Below are 25792 nucleotides of genomic sequence, written 5' to 3'. Positions count from 1 at the left end.
TGTAATTCCCGTCACAGCAATAAGAAAAATGTTAAGAATATTTGGAAGACACATTTCTATAGCTGGAAAAACAAAGTATCAAAATATTCAATTTCCTTGTGGAAAATTGTATTCTGTTAAAAGCAATGAAAGTACACTGTTTCGAAGAAATTATAGTAAGAATGTGCACTCAAGTATTGCTTTTCAACAACATAAAAACAGTGGTCACGTGAGGTAAGTAATGATGCTATGTTATCTATACTAATAATAAATCTGTAGCCGAAATTTTTCTGGTAATTTTCGATTTTCCAAAAATAATTGGTCCTAAGATATATAATTAATCACCCTGAAACCGAAAATCGCTTTTTTGAAATTTTTGTTTGTATGTCTATATGTCTGTCTGTCTGTCTGTCACTGTCTATCTGTATGTATGTATGTATGTATGTATGTATGTATGTTACCTTTTCACGCGATAATGGGTTAACGGATTTCGATTACAATTGGAATATAAATTAAGTTCGTTGTAACTTAGATTTTAGGCTATATGGCATTCAAAATACATTATTTAAAAGGGGGGTTATAAGGGGGCCTGAATTAAATAAATCGAAATATCTCGCTTATTATTAATTTTTGTGAAAAATGTTACATAACAAAAGTTTCTTTAAAAATAATTTGCGGTAAGTTTTATTCCTTAAAAAGTTTGATAGGACTGATATTTAATGAGATAAATGAGTTTCAAAATTAAAATAACTGCCATCTAAGCCGTGTAATGAATTTAAAAACAAATGACTTCGTCTATAAGGGGCCTTGGACAGCAACAATCGAAAGCTATGAAAGATAGCCTACAGATAATGTTTCTTGTTTGTATGAAGTAATATCGGAAGCTAAATTAACCGATTTGTATAATTAATTATTAATTCACCATTGGAAAGTGTAGTTTCTCTAGATGGACATAATGCTATAATGTTATTACAGTAACTTCTGAGTGAATCGAGGACAGGTAAGATTAAAATAGCTTCTTATGCACAGAAAACTTGATAGGCTATTCTGTACATTCGTTTCCTATATTTCCTAAAATAATTTTTATGACCAAATGAGTGGTCTCTGGATCAAAATGATCGCATTTTAATTACGCAAATACAATTTAAATTAAGTAACGTAATAAACGATTTATCCTTATATCAAACACGAATGTTCCTTGGATCAAATGTCCTATTTTAATTATGTAATTACTTTATATTTATTTCTAACGGGTGCAGCGGAGCGCACGGGTACGGCTAGTTTTTAATAATTATACAGAATCGACTACTGCAATGATCTAATCCTGTGGTTCCCAAGCCATTTGATTGTCTCGGATTCCTTATTTAGATATTTACTTATTATTTACAAGTTTACCTATACATTTCACCAATTTTTGCACATTCTTTTTATAAATCATTGTAAATCAAATATTTTACATAGTACAACCAGTCTTAAGACGTTCGTGCTAAAACATTGTTATCAGATTGAGTGCAACCAGGCATATGCATATATTCCACTAGCAAACTACACTCTGTTCTTATAAAAAACTCGGAGTATATCCGCAACTATGGGTGGATGACTTTAGTCAGTCACTACATTACAATATTATGCACAGTAGAGAAGTACTAATTGCAGCACTCGTGTTCAGCGAATATTTTCTAACTCCACTTCGGGTCACGGTGATGTTACACGATGCAATGCACTTGTAGAAGCAGTTTCGTAACTATGGAGTTATTCGATATCTGCGTCTCGTAGAGCAGCGGTAGAGAGCTTGTTAATGATTCGAAGGTTGTGAGTTTGAGTCTTGTTTAAGTAATCATTCTATTTTGTTACCGTTCGTCAGCGATATAAACAATATTCAAGTTATCATTTGTAATCTGTTATCGTTCTTTAGCGATATAAATAATATTCAAGTTATCATTTATATTCTGTTTCCGTTCTTTAACGTTATAAATAATATTCAAGTTATCATTTATATTGTTATCGTTCTTTAGCGATATAAATAATGTTGAAGTTAACATTTATATTGTGTTATAGTTCTTTAATGATATAAATAATATTCAAGTTATCATTTATATTCTGTTATCGTTCTTTAGCGACATAAGTAATATAAATTTAATGTTTAAATGTTATGTTATGTTTTATTAACGACGCTCGCAACTGCAGAGGTTGTATCAGCGTCGCCGGATGTGCCGGAATTTTGTCCCGCAGGAGTTCTTTTACATGCCAGTAAATCTACTGACATGAGCCTGTCCCATTTAATCACACTTAAATGCCATCGACCTGGCCCGGGATCGAACCCGCAACCGTGGGCATAGAAGGCCAGCGCTATACCAACTTGCCAACCAGGTCGACAAATTTAATGTTAGATTTAAAACAATATAGTTATATAATACTAGTGTTAGTTTTTTTCTTCTTATATTATTACATTACACTATCCTGTAACAAAAAAAAGTGAAAAGGAGTGATGAGAATTTGAACCTGAGACACTGACATTTAAATTCCTACGTTTCCAACGTTCTTCCGACTGAGCTACGAAGCCATAAGTAAAGAAGCATATGTCGAAATATTGTCCAAATTCCCCTCCAAGACTTCCTGATGATTTGTGGAAACACGTCCTGGGATGTAGAGACTGAGAACTGAAAAGACTAATCGATTCCATCCCCATTCGACTGCAAGATGTGTTCGAGATGGGAGGAAGATGAAGTAAATATTGAATCTTGGCTTTTTTTTTACTTTTAATTGTTTGAATTTTCTAAGGCAGGCGCCAGTAAGTTTGTTTTGTTTATGCCAAGAAGTATATTTTTGTTGAGAATACAATCTTTCTTTCTTTCCATTTGCAGGCATAATGTCATAATAAATAATGATAAAGTCATGTCATAATACATTCATGAACCTGATGTTAATTACTAAAACAGTCATAAAAGAAACTAGAACAATTATATTTTCTCTTTCTCTCTTAAAAACAAAAAACATAAAAAGCATTAGGTTGTGCTTGAACGCACATCACGAATATCAGCCCGAAACGCAACCATTATGCTATAAGACGGAGAATACGTTAATTATAATTTAGACCTGTAGATATCAGGCAACGTGGTCCAACATGTAACATCGCCTGTCCCCGAATTGTAGCGGAGTTTCCCGAAGGGAACTATGTTTCCAAAGAGAGGCCACTTTTTCTTTTGACAGCTGTACATATGTTAATACAAGACATAAATCAGATCTTCATCTACCCTCTGTTATTCTTAGCTGTAATAGAAGAGGAGTTCATCTATTACGGTCTTCAATGCACAGCCTAATTGTCTTAAAGCTTTGTAGAGCCAGAGAAAAGTGTTAGAACAGAATCATACAAATGTCTATATACTTATACAATCTGCTCAACTGAAGAATTGTTTACGTTTGTAAACTGTATTAATCTGCTTACTATGTATTGTATATTTTTGTAGTCACCAGCGTAGCTCAGTCGGCAGAGGTGCTTGCCTGCTCATCCAGAGCTTCACTCGGGCTGGGGTTCGATTCCCTCTTGGGCTGATTTACCTGCTTGGGTTTTTCCGAGGTTCTTCCCAACTATAAGGCAAATGTCAGGATAACTATGCGAATCCTATATATAACACTTAACTTGTTCCAGCGTCAATGCTGATGCAAGTCTTTTGGAAAACAAATGAAATGAAAAGAGAAAGAAAACACTATTCGTCATGGCAGGTCGCCAACCACTCGGTAACGAAGTCCAAAAATAGTGATACACTTGAATCGCTCATACCTATTTAACAAATAAACAAAACGGTGCGAAAATTATACCACCTTGTAGACAAAGCAGTCCCGTATACGCAAACATCCGCACGTAACCGTTTGGACCCTCAAGACCATTGAGACGGATGAGATAAAACATGCCTCGAAAACTGCGTTCGGCCATTTTATTCTCTGTGACATTTGAACTGATCCGGACATTTGACATGACGAACGATCGAGCACGACGGGCTCGATTAGATAAAAACGAAAAATGCTTGATCCGGGTAAACTGGGCTCTCAAATTTAAAATAGTAGTCGTGAAAATGTGTGACCTCTCACATTCTAACGCTGAGAGAATGCAAAAATAGAGACAAGCACAACAAGAGAAAAGCGCATCCCGAGACCACCGCTGAGGAGTACAAGAGATGGAAGATAGAGGTGCCGCGGAGCACGCGAGCTCTGTGGAGTCTAGCTGTAGAAAGGCGAGACGTGTCATCTTAGCCGTCTACAACGGCAGACGAAGCAAGATGGTCACCAGATCCCAGTGGTGTCCATGGAGACTGACCTTGCCACTAGCCGCTCGCTGACAAACTCTCCAGCTCACTTCACCAGTGAGCAAGTGTATTTTTGTTTCTTTTTTTCTACCTCAGATATTATAAAATCTATCTTAATTAAATATTTTTAAGTATATTTTAAAAGGCCTTATGCATTTGTAATACTTTAAGGAAATGCTATTGTGGAAGGCAATGAAATATTAGTACAAATTTTCTCATTATTGCTATATGTTTTCTTTTAACAGCGATAGCTGTACACGCATCCTTCATCAGCTATCTGTTATAGTGTGTATTTATTCATTAATTCACCTACCTCTGTAATAATCACTCAAGTCAGTGAGGTTTTATATCAAACAGTGGACGCCTAATTATTGTTTCTATTATTTCAGTGCACTATCAACAGAGAAAATTGCCGAAGGTCCACAACAGACGGAAAGTGAACTAAAAGAGTTCAAGGTTGCTGTTGAAGATGTTATACGAAATCTAGCAACAAGGGAAAATTATCAAGACAGTCTTGAAGCTGGTGACTGGTTGGAAAATGTGAGTTTAAGTTTCAAGTATTAAATCTTTTCTCGTATTCTTAAACTTAGAGTCTGCTATTCTTTCATTCATTCACGTATAGTTTTCTGCCCAAGGACAGGTATTTCATTGTTAACCCTAGCATTCTTCAATTTTCCCTATTTTCTGCCTTCCTCTTAAGCCTCCGCGTACGATCCTTGTATGAGTTTATTATACTAATGTGACCAGATTCTTAAACAGAACTGGACATTTTTATAGTTTCCTGTGCGAAAAAGGGATAAAATGAGACAACAAAGCGTACACATTAAAAAAACTGTTTCTTAATAAACAATTACGTTTAAAATAAATAAGTTAATATTATGTAAACAACTTATTCATTACAGTAATATACACTGCACTGCACTTCAACCTCCAACCAGACAGTCCTTTAGTATTAGAGCAGAATGCATTGATTTTTGCCGATGAATGAATACGTCCTTTTATTGCACAACAGTTTGTAAAAGTTGACACAGGTGTGATTAAAATTTACCTTGTTAATCAACATAGCTTTCAAATTTCACCTCACATGATGCAAGGTAGGCCTATACTTCGCGGCAGAAAGAGTGGGTTGATTTTTGGTCGTTAGAAATGCGAAGTTCTACCGCGCGGTTCACAAGTGTAAACGAAGTGCACTTGAAGGCATCGCTATGATGTTTGTTTATTGAAAGTCGTCCGTCTATAATGTAGTTAACCTCTCGAGGTACGTGTCACGTAGGGTTAACATGTCTATCTTCCATGCTATAAGGTTCTGAGTTCGTCTCCCGGTAGAGTAAAATTATTTTTATTTTACTCTTCAATTGATTTACTTTAAATTTGTAATGGCATTTTGTTAGTAAACTTTGTTCTGCTTGTCTTGTAAAATATTATTGCCCATCATCATATAATGGGCTATTAATAGGCGAGATCTGGCCTTAATAATCAAAAATAATAGTTGTTTCACTCCTAAAAAATTGGAAGTACATCAAATATAAATAAATAAATAAATATGAAGAAAGAAGGTGAAATAATAAGATAAATAACATTTATTTCTGCCATTAATCAAATATATGGATAAGAAACAGGCATTGTCAAAAGATACATAAAATAATTCCAATTTCGTTTTTCAAAACAATTCAGCGGCTGGAATCTTGTATAACAGGAATTTATTTACAGCTCTTGTTTTTAACCATTTAGAAACTATTCTACGAAATGTGTATAAAGGTAATTCTCTTACAGTTTGTGGAAGATTACTAAAGAATTTAACTAGTAAATGTTTTTGGCTGTTTGCTGTCTTGCGTAACCTGAAATGTGATATATTATTTGTATCATGCTAATTTCTAGTACCATAATTATGTTAAAAAGAGCGTTCCAAAAATTCTTCTTTATGTTCCTTGACAAAACAAATTAGTACAAATGAACAAGGAAGGCAATGTCATAAGTTTTAAAGAAATAAAACTATCTCTACAAGAATATCTTTTAGAGAGCCGTTGAATACATATTATAGCATTTTTTTAACCAAATAAAGGCTTTCACTGCTGAAGGCGAATTCCCCCAGAGTCTAATACTATAATTTAAAATTGAGTGGAAAAGGACATAACACGCAGTTAATAAAATATCATGAGTAACAGCAGTTATTAATTTTTTTAGTAAAATAATTACTCTAGACAATTTCTTACAAATGTTATCAACATGTTTTTTCCACTCCAGTTTACTATCTAACGTCATATTCAGTAATTTAACTTGTTCAAAGAAAGTTTTATAATCAGCATATAAAATCGAGATACAAGGTACATTTTCATCGAAGTCATTGACAAAAATTGGACCCAAAACTGATCCCTGAAGGACTAGGGACAACCTGCGTCAACAACTGCCTTCATTTGGCGTGGCATGGAGTCCAGAAGATTATGAAACAAACTCCAATCAGTCTGGTTCCAATGATTTGTTGAAGGAGCTGTTGCGTGTCTGTCATTTTCAAGAGTAATGTCGAGAAAGTCCGTTTTCATTTAGACTGGAGTATTGCTTGGGAGGGGGGGGTTTCTTAATTATTATAGTTCCGGCATATAATGTAAGAGACGTCGCCACATAAATCTAGCTTTGTGAGACATATGACAGGGAAATGTGTGCGTGTAACTAATGCCTACCACGTGTACTATCACAGCTGCCGTTACAATAAATGGTAGTAGAAAATGGAATGTAAACAATCGATTACGTGTTGCATTATCTACAGCAAAACAATCTCATACTCATTGTACAAGATCAATTCCTAGCTACGGGATTTCTGATAATAAATTTGTAATTACTGTTGCTCTTCAGTTGCGTGATTCGGTTTCCACATATTGCGGATAGATAGCAGGTCTGAGGCCCATTTTCAAGTTGCACACCACTTCGGCGGGCCACGCTGTACAGGAGCGACAAAAAAAACCGGACCGACACTTGTAGCTGATTTCAGAGCCTTGTTCACTCCAGAGCACGATAGACTGGTAACTAAGACTTTCGTGGTTCGAATCCTGACTGGGAAGGAAACTTTTTTTTGTTTCTTATTCAAATTTATTCCCAATACTTTTCGATTGCAGCGACATTTTACTACTTAACTAATTTATTATTCCCAGAACATGAATTTTGCCAGCTATCGAAAAGTATTGGCAATAAATTTGAATAAGGAACAAAAAAAGTTTCCTGCCCAGGTAGGATTCGAACCACGGAAGTCTTCGTTACCAGTCTATCGTGCCCTGGAGTGAACAAGGCTCTGAAATCAGCTACAAGGGTCGGTCTGTTTTTTTTTTTGCCACTCCTGTACATGGTATATTTGTAAAGAGTTGTGGCGTGTACTAAGGTGAGCGTATGTGTAAGAATAGTGTAGCGAATGGTTGAGGATGATGATGAAGGTGAGGAAAGAAGAAGGGGAAACCCAATGCCGGCACGTAGCCTACTTCTGTCGAATTGCACCAAGGGGGCCGACAGGCTTAACGTCTCCATCCGACGGACGAATCATTATCAACAGTGACATATTTCTTGTCTTCATATGCATTGAGGAGAGATTTAGGACTTAACCCAGGCATATTGGTGCACAATTTAGTGATTAGAAGTTGTGCACCACCACCTCTCCTAGTCCCGAGGTAGAAATTTTACATGAGAATCTCTGACCACGTCGGAAATCGAACCCGGGCTGGCCAGTCTTGAAGCAGACGCGCTACCACAGAGCTAGCTCGGTGGACTGTGGTAGGGAAATTTGTCATTTAAAAAATTAAGTTTCTCGGAGACTCTAACCTTGAATTATACTGCGTTCCATAATGTCTGACAGGCGACGTAACATTGTCTGCATGGGAAGTGATAAGGATAATTATTATTCAAACAATAGCACAGGTAACATTTCAGACTTATCTTGAAGCTGGGCGATCTGAAGCGTCCAACCTCCGCCCAACTTCAAGACAAGCGTGGAACGTGACCTCTGCCATTGGTTAAATAGCAATTATCCTTCTTCCTTCCTCTGCCGGCAATGTTTACGTCGCCTGTCAGACATTATAGAACGTAGTAAAGTTCTATTCACTTGTTTTGTAAAGTCGTGCTGTAACGATCTACGCCAGTGGTTCCCAATTACTTCAGAATTGAGGACCCCCTTTTTATTTTTAAGGCAAGCAATGAACCCCACACCTTTAAATTTTGGTATCTATGTAACAGCAGCATCAGAAGCAGTAGTAGTAGTAGTAGTAGTAGTAGTAGTAGTAGTAGTAGTAGTAGTAGTAGTAGTAGTAGTAGAGTAGTAGTAGTAGTAGTAGTAGTAGTAGTAGTAGTAGTAGTAGTAGTAGTAGAGAGGTATGTAGCAATATTAACAACAATTAAATTGAACATAGAGTATATATATGGATCTAGACGTCATGGGAAAAATCACACCTCTTCTTGTTTCAGACTATTCTTTCCACGTATGATACAATATTTGCTACATTTAGCCTTAAATCAGGTTCAACATCGAGGCGATTTCTATGTTTGTTTTTCAGGAAACAAAGTATTCAAAATGTTTGTTCACAAAGATATGTGCTACAAAATGTAACTAGGTGTTTCAATGCCTTTTCACCTATTTCCTTACGCTCAGAAAATATCTTCACCCAAAACTGATCAAGTGTACATTCTTTGAAAAATACCTTAAATGAGCCATTACAAGTAACATCATCAAATTCATCTTGCTCCTCCTCAGTCCTCAGACAAAGTTTTTAAGTACCATATCTTACTCGAAAGGATTTCTTATCCATGAGTTTTCAGAATCTGATGGAAGGAAGTAATATCTGAAGCTAGTCGCTAAATCATTCAGATGCTCAACGATGGCATATTGAACTTCCTATGGCAATTCATCAGTGGACTTCAGAAATGACTTCAATGTTGGTAAATTGCTGAAACTACCATCTTGAGCTCGGATTGCCCAAAGCCGTATTTTTATGATTTCTGCCTCAATTCTGTCTCCAACGTCAAACATATTCATACCGCTACCTTGAAGACTCATATTGAGTGTGTTCAAGTACGCAAAAATATCTGCTAAGTAGGGTGCCATAGACAACCAAGAGAAGTTATTCAACTGATCACATGGAAATTTAGTATTACTCAGAAATAGTCGTACTTCATCACTTTTGCATACATGAGAGCATTGGTTATCCAGAGGAAAAGTTTTGAAGTGATTCTTCGCAAAATTGAGTGGGTTATAAATTATGAGATGTAAGTAATGCCAAGTCCATGTATTGTGGGTCCCTATTACCACGGCATGGCGCGTCCCTATTACCATGGCATGGCGCCATCTCCTCTAGCCATGCGGATAGAGGAGATGGCCTCCAGATATCGAGGATAGCTGCGAATTATTGAATAAGCTGTCGTGGACATCCGATAAAGGGTAGTCCTCCAGCTTGGGGGTTGGGCGAAGGTCCAGTAACCCATCACCGTAAAAAAAATAGCTTGTTACGAATCCATACAATAAGCCTCGGAATGAGACTGATTCTATGTCTCGTGAGCAGAATATTGTACGAAATAGAAATATAGAAAATGGAGATTTATCCTTCGAAAAGGTGGAAAAATTCAAATATCTTGGAGCAACAGTAACAAATATAAATGACACTCGGGAGGAAATTAAACGCAGAATAAATATGGGAAATGCCTGTTATTATTCGGTTGAGAAGCTTCTGTCATCTAGTCTGTTGTCAAAATATCTTAAAGTTAGAATTTATAAAACAGTTATATTACCGGTTGTTCTGTATGGCTGTGAAACTTGGACTCTCACTTTGCGAGATCAACAGAGATTAAGGGTGTTTGAGAATAAGGTTCTTAGGAAAATATTTGGGGCTAAGAGGGATGAAGTTACAGGAGAATGGAGAGTTACACAACGCAAAACTGCACGCATTGTATTCTTCACCTGACATAATTATGAACATTAAATCCAGACGTTTGAGATGGGCAGGGCATGTAGCACGTATGGGCGAATCCAGAAATGCATATAGAGTGTTAGTTGGGAGACCGGAGGGAAATAGACCTTTGGGGAGGTCGAGACGTAGATGGGAGAATAATATTAAAATGGATTTGAGGGAGGTGGGATATGATGATAGAGAGTTGATTAATCTTACACATGATAGGGATCGATGGCGGGCTTATATGAGGGCGGCAATGAACCTTCGGGTTCCTTAAAAGCCATTTGTAAATAAGTAAGTAATGCCAAGTGCTAATTTTATTGGCTCTCTCGGTATTAAGACGGAATTCCTTCGTTAAAAAGACTTCAAGCAGCTCCAACTCATCTCATTATTATTATTATTATTATTATTATTATTATTATTATTATTATTATTATTATTATTATTGTCAATTAAAACCTTTCAGATAATCAGATACCATGTCCCTGGAGGAAAAGTGAAACGAGGATTAGCATTCATGAGAACATACAAAATGCTAGCTTCGCAACAAGATCTGACACCAGAGAACATTCGACTGTCGATAGTAATGGCTGTATGTATAGAAATGGTAAGTAAATACTACACGTATAGCTACTATTAAACGAGAAATATATCCCTGTTTATTTGTAGCCTATATTTTATCTTGGAAATGGGATTAAAGATTTTTATGAAATCGGTTGAATGTACAGTTTTCGGGTGCGAGAAAATGATTTAGCTGGTTCTAATTTCGGAATGTCGCTTCACAAGAAAATAAAATATAGACTATGTGAACTATTGAAACATTCTAGAGAGTTATCGCACTCTGGTCGCCCGCTAAACGGCTAACGCTATGTTCACGTCAGTAGTGACGTATTTGGTGACGTATGTTTATGTTCGGAAAGAATTTTACGGAATTGGCACACGTATTCCTTTAACGTAAGACTCTATCACACGATATTTCCCGCTCCGTTTTATCATGTCGTAGCTCCTATGATAGTCAATCAATCGCGCTGTAATTTTTTTTAATTGATAGCTCAATATTTAAGAAAAGCATAGAAAAAATTGTAAATTAAAAGTTTTTCTCAAAAGTGAGAAAAAAATACTAACTTCGATGTGATCTGTTCAGAGTATACATTTACACCTTCAAAGATTCGTAAGTGAAAAAACTTTCCTTTATTTTTCACTTTTTATGGAGGGTCAAAGCGAGAGAAATGTTGGGAAAGAATGGAAATTAGCCTCTTTTAAAAGTTGTCGCTACTCAAAATCTTTACTGGTTTCCCAGTTACGGCGGGTTAAACACAGGTGTGTTTTCGCTTGCCAGAGTACTCACGATTCAACCTTTTGTCAGTTGGAATTTCAGCGAAAAATTCTTTCCCGCGCCTTCTCGTACTTCGGCCTGAATAATTTATCCATCTTCTATTCTAATTAGAGGAATATCATTCGCAGTGGTATATCTCAAACGAGATGCTGTATTTTTAACAACGAAGTAGGCCTACGGTAAACTTCGTTCACCTCCAAGTTATCCATCTAGAGACAGCGGGTCCCCTATTCAAATAACGTGAGGTGAATGGCTCTGATTGGCTCTATTATCAATGACGTCAACATAGCGTTAACCGTTTAGCGTATCAGTAGGGCGCAAAAACTCTCTATTTAAACAGCAGAAATCCGTTATATTGTAATTCTCACTAAATCTTGTGATCAGTGGAATTTCCAGGTTTTTCAAGTTTTTTCACTTACAGTTCGACATAATTTCTTATACGCTATTCTGTTGTTTAATGTCAGAATGTTCTTTTCAAAACAACAGAAATCTGAACTGATACATTTTAAAAGGGCAAAACATGACCTTGAAAATTACATAAAATAGTGAAGATTTTTTTTATTTATGAGCATTTTATTGGGTTTGAATTTTAAAATACTTCAAATGAAATACGAAGAAATGTAACTATTATTGAGGCGATAGATATTCTTCATAGTTATCATCTAATCGCAAATATTTTCAAAAGTTTAAATTAAATATAATCACCCCAGTAACTCTTTTATTGTATATGGTATTTATTTACAGCTGGAAGCAAGTTTCTTTATCTTAGACGATCTAATGGATGGTTCTATACTGAGGAGAACTCGGCCATGTTGGTACCACGTTAACAACATTGGAGTGGCTGCTGCAAATGATGTAGTACTTGTTCAGTGTGCAGTATATCAAGTATTGGAAAAATACTTCAGTGATAAACCGTATTATTTGGACACGGTTAAATTGTTCCGTGACGTAAGTTACTTTCACATATACGTACTAGAGAAAAAGATTAATTAAACAATATGCTAGAGTTTTATGGTTGTTAGTTTCACCTTCCAATATGAATATTGATTTATAGAGACAGAATATGCACAAAATATAGTTTGTATACAATATATTAAATACACAGAGTGAAAAAAATTCATTGACATGCAATTTCTTTAATTAATATTGAGGCACTTTCCTAGTTGCATATTTTCTAAGAAATATGGAATATGATAAAATTTATGACATGGGAATACAACGATTATCCTTAGGAAGTTCATGTAAATTATTTAATTACAACATTGTCTAGAATACTATAATTTTAAGAAATTTAAGAACATATTCAACAAAAATTTATGTTAAATCAGCATATTTGCATATTTCCATTCTAGGAGTTCTATTAAATATGAAATTTTACTTTGGGAGAATAGTGCACACAGTAACAAAATATACGCCCACTGCTCAAAAAATTAGTGGAATAGATTTTTTGTCTGTTGTAAATTCTTGCTATAAGGCAATTGCTGTGCTGTAATGTCACCATTTGCGTTAACATATTTTCCATTCAGGGAAACATGGCATTTGGTTTGCATCGTCATCGCAGTCTAAGAAAACCGGATAGTAATCCATCCATTTTGAAAACCATTAAGATTTAGCTTAGCTCCATTTGAGTATGGCGGTTTTAGAACATATCGGAGGCTATGGTCATTGTTGTGGTCTAATTCAGATGTTATTGCAAAGGAACTACAAAATGGTTGGTATGAGGAAAGTTGAAGTCGCACGAGCTGCCACTCTCACTCAGCAGACTCTGTTTCAGTTGTTTAGAGCTGTCAAACGTTATAGAGAGTCAGGTTAGTACGAAGGGAGACATGGGCAAGGACGTAAACAAAAGACAAGTGGAAATCAATACAGATTTTTAGTTCTTTCTGCACTGCGTCGGAGGACATCCACTGCTCGTGACCTGCAAAACGACCTCAAGTTAATATAATAATCCGTGGCGCTACAGCCCGTGAAGGGCCTAAACCGACCAGCCGGCTGCTGGTCTCACGCCCACATGTGTACGAGGTGTACGATCATCCAACCATAATGGAGGTATCGTGTGGTTAGCATTCGCAACCGGATTTCGCTACCTATCGTAGCTCCCCAAGTGCATCACGATGCTGGGTGGATACCAGTCCCATACACTGGCCGAAATTTCGTGAGAAAAATTTTCCCCCCATGAGGACTCGAACCAGCGCGCATTCCGTAACACGAGTCCTAGGCAGAATGCCTTAGACCGCGACGCCACGGCGCGGGACCGATCTCAAGTTAGTACATGGAATAGCAGTAACTGACCAGATGGTCAGGAATAGATTTATTTTATTTTTATTTTATTGGGTTATTTTACGACGCTGTATCAACATCTAGGTTATTTAGCGTCTGAATGATAATGCCGGTGAAATGAGTCCGGGGTCCAGCACCGAAAGTTACCCAACATTTGCTCGTATTGGGTTGAGGGAAAACCCCGGAAAAGACCTCAACCAGGTAACTTGTCCCGACCGGGATTCGAATCCGGGCCACCTGGTTTCGCGGCCAGACGCGCTGACCGTTATTCCACAGGTGTGGACTCAGGAATAGATTGTGGGAGGTTAATTTGAGAGCTCAGAGACCTCTACGTGCCCCCGTTTGGAGGTTCATGACAAGCGAGCAAGGTGAAGATTCGCTCTGGAACATGTAAATGGGTAACTTCGATATTGGAGGCAAGCACTGTTCACAGAAGAAGCAAGGTTCTCCCTGACTTCATGTGATTGACAATTACGTGTCTGGAGATCGTCTCGACGAACCTAACATTCTTGAAATTGACAGATTTGATGGGGGCTCAATTATTATGGTCTAGGCCGACATCAGCTTAGAAACGAGAACTGCCCTAGCTGTCATTCCTGGCCGGCTAAATGCAATTGGTTATGTTGAAAATACATTACGACATGTTCTGCCTGTAATGGAAGGTATGGGTGCTGGATTTATGTTGATGCATGACAACCCAAGAGCGCACGTTACTGCCGTCTCCATGAACTTTCTGAACAGGCATGAAATTCCTGTAATGAATTGGACAGCGATTAGTCCAGATTTTAATCCTATTTAACACGTATGGAGTATGCTTGAAACATGCATCCGTAGGAGTCATCGAAGCCCGGAGAACCTCTAAAAGCTTGCAATAACACTTCCAGAGTGGATGAATATACCCCAAGTCAACATTCGGCGATTTGTGAGAAGCATGTCTCGTAGATGCCAAGCAATAATTCATGCTCGTGGAAGCCACACGAGGTACTAAATCCATGTAGAGATCGTAAGGACTCATGATGATTGGAATAAAGAAAAAATTTTTCAATTTTTTTTTTTTTTTTTTTTTTTTTTTTTTTTTTTTTTTTTTTTTTTTTTTTGTGCAGTATCAAGAAAGACACCACTATTGACCACAACTTGGTTGTAAATGGCCATGGAAAGTGATTTGTTACGAAATATACTGTCTGAAGTTTTCATTGTTTAATAAAAAAATTAATATCAAATCTTGTTCCGCTAATGTTTTGAGCAGTATATTTTATATTCCAGAAGAAAGATTTAAGAATAATAATTAACTCTTCACTTCATTAACACTGCATGCTGATTTTCAGCATCGTAACTAACTTGAACGTAGGCCCATCTTTTCGAAATACTTTTATGTTTAAAAAATAATATTAATTATTTCGCCTTTCGAAAATATACATAATCTTAGACAAAAATGACCGGATGCTACACGCTAAGTCCCCTTCGAAAGAATTCGGTTGATTTCTTGAGAACTTGGATTAACTCGTGAACGAATTTCTTATGCAAGACTCCGCTCTGTTTTCCTTTTCTTTCGTTTGTTGCTTTTCTTGTCTGTAGTTCAACTGTTAAATAAGTAATCTATAACAAAGATAGGCTATATTCAAGGGGTAAATTGGGTGCAAAATAAATATTCTATTTCTAGTCGTTTCAACCAGGCGCTGCCCGATTGTGGACTTTAACAAATTAACGCTTCAGAAGATCGGCCATTTTTTGTGTCTATGATTGTATATACTCATAATAAAAGATAAAATCTATGTAATATACCCAAATTTATACTAAAACCAATGCATTATAATGAATTTATATCTTTTAAGGTATATAATAAATTTTTTAAAGAATTATTTCACTTAGATAGGAATTGTTTTCGGAAACGAACTTCTGGATTGGCTAATTGAAAGATCTATTTAACACATTGATGAGTTTCTTTATGGTATAAGTATTAATTTATTTTTGTAATCATATGCTCATATACCTATAGGTATATTTTATTGTGTACAATTCACTATAATCAAGACACATTATTATCCTCATAGACTTGTAAATAATAAATAAATAAAATATTCTTAGTGGTACTTTTGGGTGAATGGTTGAGTCTCGGCAGGAATTGTTGGATTACACATACTCCATTTGGCCATATAGGGCTAATTTGTATTCTTAATTTTTCAGATTACATTCAAAAACTCTCTTAGTCTAGTGTTAGACGACAATGTCGCAAAGAAAGGAGCAGGAAGAGTTCCCGATTTAAACACATACACGATGGAGCGCTATCGTACCATAGCGAAATATAAAACAAGCTTCTATGCTAGTTGTTTTCCATTTACTCTCGCTACATGTATGGTAGGTACTATCATCAACTCATTCCTGCAATTTCAGTATCAAATAATATGCTTAGAACGTCTCACATATTAAAAATGGAGGTATCCCAGCATTTATACATTTAACTATGTCTAAGTGAAATATTTGTACTTCGCATTACCATAATAGGCTATTTGGAACACATTTATAACAATATAAATGTTGTAGTTAGGATAAGTATTGAAATCTCTTGTATACTTACAAAGTATACGTCAATGTTAGTAAAGTTCTAACTGTAAATATGAAAAACAAACTAATTTGTCAAAAAAAAAAAGGTTAAAAAAACAAAACAAACTTTCTTAAAAAAAACAAACTTAAAAAAAATGAGAAAAAAGCAAACTTTTAATAATAATAATTATTATTATTATTATTATTATTATTATTATTATTATTATTATTATTATTATTATTATTACTATTATATATATAATACATCCACAAACATATGCTGCATTGTAAAAATATTTTTTAGTATTTAACCCTTTAAAAGTCTTCCAAGTCCCGGAACATAGCTCGGCTGATTGGCGGCCCAAGCCCATACAATCACTGGCATCCCCTCCATGAAAGTGCGACGATCTTCCTGCCTGCAGTCAGTTGTTAGTGTAAAATGTCATCTGAGTAGGACAGTTGTGTTGTGCAGGAGTGAGTTTTCATTATAGAGCACACCAGCGTTGTGCAAATGTGAGATATTCACTGCGTCATCATATATTCGTCTTGAAGACGTGTATCAAGTTACTGATTAGTAGGGACGACACTTTGTCCCAGTTCGCCACGAGGTTCACTGGTACTGGTGTATAGAGTACCTGTGTTTACTAGTTGATAGGAGCAGTCCAGCGACAGCACGCGACTGTTTGCTGGTATAGATCGGCGGAAGAAGAAGAATCACGTATACAATCAGCAGAGATGAAATTTATGAGATACGTAAGAAGATGCACTAAAGCCGATAAAATAAAAAATGAAACAATAAGATCAGATTTAAATATTTTCTCAGTACACGACATGGTAGAAGAAAATAAAACAAAATGGAAAGATCATGTTGACAGAATGGCAGAGAATAGGCTACCAAAGAAGATAATGAATTATCGCCCGATCGGGAAAAGGGATCTGGGTAGACCTCGCAAGAGGTGGCTGGACGATAGAGACCGGAACAGGTGATATCACCTAAACCTTGAAGGAAGAAGAAGAAGAAGAAGAAGAAGAAGAAGAAGAAGATCGGCGGAACAAAATGCAACGTTTCTACAGGTTACCACTGCCATAATTTATGCGCGTAGAATATGCCTTGGTTAGTTACAGCTTTACAACATTACTTACACATATTTATTTACACCATATACAACAACCGTGCAGATGAGAGAAATAACGGCAAACGTTCACTATGCTTTTTCGTTTCACAGTGTTTTTGCAATCTTCACGAACATTTAATTCTTTAATTCCGTGTTGCACACTTCACAGCGTATGTTGTCGCTCTCCACACTAAAATACTCACTTCCAAACGCAGTTGGAATTGCATTCAGTTTAGACTGTATTGTATTATGTTTACACTACTGCACATAGTCGCGATCACAACCTCCTTGCCATTAAGTGACAACAGCACCAGTAGTACTGTAGGAATTGTAGGTAAGCCAAATGAAAAACAAGCAGGCAGCGGCAGAGAGCAGCATAGGTTCGAATCCTAAAAAAATCAAACGTAAGTTCGTTCTCCGGCGCAGCACACACAGGTTGCCCTTTCCTGCCACAGTGCAGTACCTTCGAACTCATGGCGTCCGTGACGTCAATATAGGCAAGCAACAACCAACCTAAAACCCGTCCATGATAGGACAAAGTGTCGTCCCTGCTGATTAGTAACCTCGTCATTAACTGAGATAAATCACCAGCAATGTTTCAAATTAAAACAGGTGATAATGCATCTTCTTGCTTTACCCGCAGTGAATTGGAAAAGCATCCGACATTATTATTATTATTATTATTATTATTATTATTATTATTATTATTATTATTATTATTAAGGAAATCATGTAGTGTTTTTATTGAAATATTATGACATGTGTGAAGTTAAGAGTGCAATTAAAATAAATTAAAATAAATTATAATGTAATCATTATCATTATTATTATTATTATTATTATTATTAGCACGTATGGGCGAATCCAGAAATGCATATAGAGTGTTAGTTGGGAGGCCGAGACGTAGATGGGAAGATAATATTAAAATGGATTCGAGGGAGATGGGATATGATGATAGAGACTGGATTAATCTTGCTCAGGATAGGGACCAATGGCGGGCTTATGTGAGGGCGGCAATGAACCTCCGGGTTCCTTAAAAGCCAGTAAGTAAGTAATTGTTATTATTATTATTATTATTATTATTATTATTATTATTATTATTATTATTATTGCCTCTGGCTGTTGTTCAGCACACAAATATTTAATAAATAAATTATTATTATTATTATTATTATTATTATTATTATTATTGAGGGAATGACCGTTATTAATAGCCTATTTCAATGCGTTCATTAGACACACTTAAATTTTACAGCTAATTGCATTTATTTATCCTAATTCCATCACCTTAATTCGTGTATAGAAGTTACACACAATCATAGCTATTTCCTCAAATCTCGTGTCACATTTTTATACAGTAGCTACTAAAATATATAAGGTAACTTTAATTGAATAAATTTGTAATTTTATGCAATTTTCTTCAGACAGGTCTGAAAAACGAAGAATTAATTCGCAAATGTAACGATATTTTATTGGAGATTGGTGAACTGGGACAAATTCATGTAAGTAATAATTTCATTATTAACTTGTAAAAAAATTTTTACTCATATCTGCCTATATAGGTCTTAAGGCAATTATCATTTTCCAACGGTTTTCAATAATGACAGTTCTAGAAGTTTGAAATGAATACAAATTAATAAATACAATGAAAGATAAACTAGCCCACTCCTGAATGAGTAAGACTCGTGCTCAGACAAAAATAAAATTAAAATTGAGAGTGAATACAGATTAAATGGTGTTTAATATGTTTAAACCCAAACTATAAATCCAATATAATTTTTTTTATTTTTTTTATTAATTTGGAGAGGATTCGTGGTTGAAATATTATTGGAATAAAATTTGTTTAATAATCTGGGACCTTGACTCATGCTATGATAAAAAAGCTGCATTTGTTTTACATTTTGGTTCAGACAAACGCAGAGAATTCATATTTTTAGTTCTATTTTTATGTTTATGCCTTTCAAAGTTATTAAAATTCCTATGAAAATATTTTAATAAAATAAAATAATACATGTGTTTGATGTTGAAAACTTTGAAATGTTTAAACAACAATTCAGTTGGGTAATCTTTCTGCTTTTTTCAACAATTTTAATACTTTTTTCTGTAGTAAATGAAGTAATAAAATAGGCCTACAATATTGTGTACCTTCTTTAACAGTGTAGTGTATTTTACAAGGTGCAATCAATATATTTTCGAGCTGCACTTGTATTTATTGTACAGTTAAACATACATGCGCGTGACACTGAACATTATTGCTTCCATGCCTATTGAGTCAGCCGCTCAAACAGCATTAGACTGCCCTTAAGAACTGAGCTTCTGCATGTGATTTTGAGAAAACATGCCAAGGACTTCTTGCAATTTTTCCTGCAATCTCCTCAAATACTCCTTATGGCTAGTTTTCTTCTCTGCCTTTCAAGTGATGCAATTAGTATAGATTCCAGGCGCTTCCCTGGTTCCGGACAACTAGTGAAGGGGACTAGCAATTTTCATGTTGAAAAATTATTCTAATATTTATTTCCACAGGACGACTACATAGATTGCTATGGAGACCCGGGAATCTACGGCAAGATCGGCACCGACATTGAAACACGAAAGTGTACCTGGTTCATAGTAACTGCAATGCAGCGAGCCACTCCAGAACAGAAAGCTATATTAGCGGTAAGAACAAACACCGTTTTATGTAATAAATGAATGAAGAAAGCATTCACGTGAGAGTTTTAAAAGACTCATAAGTTAATTCACAAAAATACATTAATATTGTAAACGGGTTACATTTACAAACGTAAGGCCATGAAGATAAAATTAATTATAAAAATTCTAAAATAACATGTTATTTGCTAAAATACGTTAGACCCTCAAAGTTCCCTCTTTTCATTTCAATGCAAAGATGATATATATTGAATATAGAAACAAATCATGTCACAAAATGTTCTGTGAGAGTATGTTTTCAAATTCAGATTGAATACTCTCCAATAAATATTTCACTTCAACACATCATATATTTTTAAACTCGTCTTTTAGTATTTCCTACACTGAAAAGCCCATTGGAGTAAGATCTAGGGAAAGAGGAGGCCATTCAATGGTGTTACACGGGACTCACCTCACCGAACCTCAGAAGAATGCAAAAGGAATTCATCACCTGTTACTCACTGCAAAGCTACTTGAATCCACGCCCCTATTCACCAGCTTCCGAACTGATAACGTCTACAGTACAAGCTTCATAAAACATTAACGAATCACTATACCTGTATTAACCCCTGTGATAGCTGAATGGTCAGACCTTTAGCTTGCCATCACCGCTTATCAGTTCTATTACATCCCACTCCCAGCCTCCCCTATGTTGTCCCCTTCCAGCCGGTGAGCTGGATCCCACACAGTACTAGAATTCTGTAAGTTTATCAGGATGATCTTCATTTATACCTCTAAATAAGGTAGAACTAGAATATGGACAGGTAGAATACTTAAATCGTAAATTGCAAAAACGCCACAAGTCACATTTTTTCTCAAATTCAGTTTTTCATACGGTCGTAATATAAATAGGCTTTTCAAGAGGTGCAGAAACCCCACATGTCCAGTGCTCGGTGTACGTTTTATTACGACAGTAAATTACAGTGAATTGCAGGATCACAAGTCCAGGACATGTGAGAAACCAAAAACTTCTTCAGTTTACTTTCCTTTGTTTCTTTTTTGTTTTAAAGCAATTTGAGGAATTGAATGCACCAATAATATAATTTTTAGTTTTTGTATGTTTTACTTTTTTTTTCTTGGCTTAAATATACATTTAAAGTAGTTTAGAAGGTAAATGTAATTGTCTTCTTCTTCGTCTTCTTTAGGTAGAAATTTTTTAAAGGAATAAATTAATTTTACCAGTTATAAATTACAGAAACCCCACATGCCCAAGTAATTCAGATTTTTCCAGCAAAACTAAACAAAAATATTCAAGTTAATGTATGTCCAAATCTAAAAACTTATTATTATGCTTTAAAAAAATAGTCTCTTCAAAATAACATATGAAGAGTTCGCGGGAAAAAGATGAATGTCACATTTCTGTTAAGGATTACATAGATAATGATCTAATTGTGTCTATAACTGCAAGATGTAGTGCTGTTTCTATAGAAAACAAAGGAAAGGATTACTGTATTCGTAGTGATAATTCTCCTTTTTACCATTTTTCATAAGAACAACATTAAATTTCGTAGTGATCCATTGAATTAGATAATGACATCAACCTTAACAAAACTGTGACATTCATCGTTTTTCCCGCGAACTCTTCATATGCTTTTGTAGATAATTAGTTTCTTGTGCCTTCTGAAAAATTTACTCAAATGGATATGTGGGATTTCTGCAAATCACGATTCATTTCTGGAGAGAGAAATGAAAGATGGTATAAATAATGCCCGTGCGCGAACATATTGCCCATGCCTAGACAATATGCCTAATTATTCTCTTTTTCATGTATATTATTCCTTTTCATAACGTTAAATGTTTGCTCCTGCACTTTTTCTGTCACAAGACTAAAAATAAGCTTTGTTTTCGCTAAGGTATCTTAATTTCAGAGTATATTAATATCCATCTTCTTACTTCTTTTATCAGGATTGCTACGGATTCCAGGATCCAGTTAAAGTCGAAAAAGTGAAGGAAGTTTACGAAGAACTTGATTTACGTTCTGCATATGCCACTTGTCTGCAAGACAGATATAAAGTATTGTACAGTCTTATTGATCAACTTTCAAATGATATACCACCAGAGCTTTTCGAGAATTATTTCATGTGAACAGACAGAAATTAAAAGAAGTACTATTTAAGTTACTATGTAAATGAGTCTATTAATGATGTCTGTGTGATACTATTAGTCTGAATGACGTGTAGGACACGGAAAAACAAACGATTAACTATTTATAATGGAATATCTTCATTGCAAAGCAAGTATTTACTATTCCGGCTTACATAAAGGAAAATCACCGAGGTAGTAATATATTGTATTATATGGTTACTTAGAGAAATTTCGTGATATTTCACTACAATCTCAAAACTTCACTGGAATTTTAGCTGGAATAAAAACTTCAAATCCTGGATGGTTGGAGGTAGATTTTATACACCATGAAGATGAAATATTCTGGTAAATTTTGTCAGAGCGGAATCAACAATACGTCTCCGAAATCAGATAAGATGTAGTGGGGACTTCGTCACCACTAGTGTTTGGTAGTTCATGCATCCTTATTCTTATTTTGTTTTTATGATGCAATACGAGCTTTACCCTTTTCAACAACTTCACTCGTATTCCATTCAAAGGATGTCCTACCTGTTCAACATCTACTGAAGGTTTAGTGAAGAACTGTTTTCAGAAGTTGCTATACTGTAAATACTTTTTTAAAAAATAACTATGAATGGGTGAATGAAAGCATAACAGGCATACTGAACCAACCCTTGGTACTAGCAAAGAGATATCTCGGAGTAGACCATGGAAACTTTTTTCTGAATCTTCTGAAAGATTTAAGAGAGAGAAAGCTAGGAACACACTGCAATCCCAAAACAAGGAGGAACTTCCCTTTCCTACACAGATGAACGTGAGTGATCAGGGAAAGAGAGACGCTGCTGTCCTTAAGGAAATTAAAGGTACTACACCAAGGCGTGCCACAAAAATAAAAAGAGCATACATGTCAGCTGCCAAAAATCCTATTCAACTAACTGTTGAGAAAGCTTCGGCTCTTATTACAAAACAAATATGTTACCTCTAACAGTGTAAAATGATTAAAAATATCTGTTAGGAGAAAATTTGATAATCTATTTAAATTCACCCCTATAATAGGATCGTTTCCTTTGCATAAACGAATATGTTACCTGTAAATACTGTACAAAGTTTGATTAAAATCTGTAAAATAGGAGAACAATTAATAAATTTGTCTAAATTCACCCATATAAAGGGGTAGTTTGTTCTACAAATGTAAATAAAACACACTGACACAGTGTCCAGTCCTCACCAATTTATTGAGCACTCTCTTACACGGCTTCAGTTTTTCAGTTGTTTTTCAATTAATCATTTTTGGAATTTATTGTAAAAGAGAGTGGTGGTGACCAATTTTTCTCTGGGGACTTGATGCTGCTCTCAAAAATTCCTGGCTACACAAAAGACGGTGTGAAAACTAATACCAATGACCTGCTGGAATTCCGAAGAAACATTGCTTTCACACTTCTGAATATTTATGGAACACGAAGATCCAAAACGGGAGACCTATAGCTTCCCGAGTGCCAGAAGATGTAAGATTTGACAACCGTGACCACAAGCTGTGCACTCCGCAGATCCACAACAAATAACTATAGCATGAAATGTAAAGGATCTCTCCACAATGAATATTTTGTTGCATTTCATGCCAGGTAGGAAATGATGTAATTTTGGACATGTAACCGGAGGGGGGGGGGGGAACAGGCTATGACCTAATTCATGTGAACGTTACGGCACGAATGATTGAATATCTTTTCTTTCTGAATTGCAGTTCTGTTTCGTGTGTGACGATGTTATTTGCTGTTATGTATTCTGCTATATTATTTATGTAAAATATAATTTTGTTTGATATAAAATCATAAACATTGGCGTTCCTGATTAATAAAAGTGCAATATATTTGCTATAAAACCCACGAAAATATTCATCATTGGTTTTAGCTATACTGGGTGTTCATTCCAAAGCGTGTCATGACATCACTGTTGTGAGTCAGCGATTTGAAGCGAGTTTCAGCTTTTATGTCAGAGAAGTTGCCTATTAATCAAGGCGTTCAATCTGAACTTGAGAACGTATACGGTATAACTTGAACGTCGTAGCAACAGATGGCGGTCCGTAAAGTCTGTGTGCTACCATAACCTCTTTCGAACTGTGTTTTGCGCGGGCAAGTCGTACGCAGGGTATTTGTTATCATCGGTTGCGTACGGCAACATTCCACAATACAAATCAAATGCTCCGTGTCCATGTTGACCGTCGAAGTTGATGTCAACAAATACGTAAGTAATCGTCTTAACCCTCTCCACATATCCCGACAGTAAGAAAAAACTCACCTCAGTACGTGTTTCCAAACAGTTCACATTCCTGCCACTACTGGTGTTACCGTACGTACTCTTCAGAATGAACGCCGTACTTGCTAGGCAACTTCTTTGGCACATAAATAATATCCCTCTGTGGAAGTGTAAGAGGATTGAATTCTCTAGGCTCAACGACTAGCCACATGACGGCATACAGCGAGCCATGACACACTTTGAACTGAACACGCAGTACTGTAGGGCTAATTTAGCCATCAATTCTATTCCAGAACAAAAAATATACATATCTGCCTAATGTTGCGTTTTCGCAACAGTCATTTCCTTTCAGAAACAAGTTATAAATATTTGTACTGATTTACTACATACACTTTTGTATAAAAAAAGGTTTTGGGCATACACGGGTTAAAATCCCTTTTCAGTGAATTTCTTATAAATATAACAAAACCTACTTCAGATGGTAGGCCTACAAGCAGGTATCAGCATTCAGATTGTTTGCACTGTATTATTCTATAAAAATTCCTTGTTAATAATAATGTTTGTTTGGAAGAAGCTTAAAGTTTGGCTCCATACAGTCAGCAGCACTACTGTGAATTCATAACTGTAAGTTTTACGAATATAAAGGCCTGAATAGAAGGCAAACATGAGTTTATATTGTAAACAAGTAGGATAAAATAAATAAATTATTGCACGTGGGTGCTCAATTATGTTTTTTTTCATGTCCTTCCAGTCAAAATACTAACACCAATACGGCCTACCCAAGAGTTCTGCGGAATTTTGGATGTGAGTGTCGAAATACAATTTTAATGTTTTATTGCTATTAGTTTTTCACTGGGTTTGTAGCATACTGGTTTTATCCGTATTTAGTTTAACTCCATTACTAGTGAACCATTTATTTGGTTGATCGTTTGTCTTCGAAATAGACCTACATTTTATAATCTACAGCACATCGTCTTCTTCTATACGCAGTAAGGAAGGACACAAGAAGTGTCGTGAACACAAAAAGCTATGCTCGGAGGGACACAATTTGTCTCATTTCATATTTATTACACACTGTTTCACCAGTTCCACTTTTTTAAAGAGAATTTGCAAGAAAAGAAAAATATTGTAGTACACAAGATAGCCTATATATGCCGGGCTTGTTACACATTTACGCATGAAAAAAATGCTGCTAATTAACAAAACTATGGACTTAACTTCATAAAATTTACCTGAAATATGATATATCAGTTGTCTTTTTCCTTTCGATATTGCAGTTATATGTAGCACACACAACAGGAATGTTTTTTT

The 25792-nt window shown here is 35.6% G+C and overlaps 1 protein-coding gene across 1 annotated transcript; it reads left to right on the top strand.

Moving 5' to 3' along the window:
- LOC138704278 (farnesyl pyrophosphate synthase-like) lies at positions 1 to 23864 on the top strand. The gene is made up of 8 exons (XM_069832147.1): positions 1 to 213; positions 4673 to 4823; positions 10671 to 10811; positions 12285 to 12488; positions 16005 to 16175; positions 18901 to 18978; positions 20000 to 20134; positions 22070 to 23864. The coding sequence occupies exons 1-8, from the start codon at positions 29 to 31 to the stop codon at positions 22247 to 22249; spliced, it is 1245 nt and encodes a 414-aa protein (XP_069688248.1). The 5' UTR covers positions 1 to 28; the 3' UTR covers positions 22250 to 23864.
- The last annotated feature ends 1928 nt before the right edge of the window (positions 23865 to 25792 follow it).

This window comes from Periplaneta americana, chromosome 8 (genome assembly GCF_040183065.1).
Source record: "Periplaneta americana isolate PAMFEO1 chromosome 8, P.americana_PAMFEO1_priV1, whole genome shotgun sequence".
Taxonomy (NCBI): domain Eukaryota; kingdom Metazoa; phylum Arthropoda; class Insecta; order Blattodea; family Blattidae; genus Periplaneta; species Periplaneta americana.
Note: the sequence above shows the minus strand (reverse complement) of the source record. Positions and strands in the feature narration are given on the sequence as shown.

Coding starts and splice junctions, on each gene's coding strand:
- LOC138704278 (XM_069832147.1), top strand. CDS start 29: ATGTTAAGAATATTTGGAAGACACATTTCTATAGCTGGAAAAACAAAG. Junction 214..4,672: donor AAAAACAGTGGTCACGTGAG/GTAAGTAATGAT, acceptor CTATTATTTCAG/TGCACTATCAACAGAGAAAA. Junction 18,979..19,999: donor GTGAACTGGGACAAATTCAT/GTAAGTAATAAT, acceptor TTATTTCCACAG/GACGACTACATAGATTGCTA.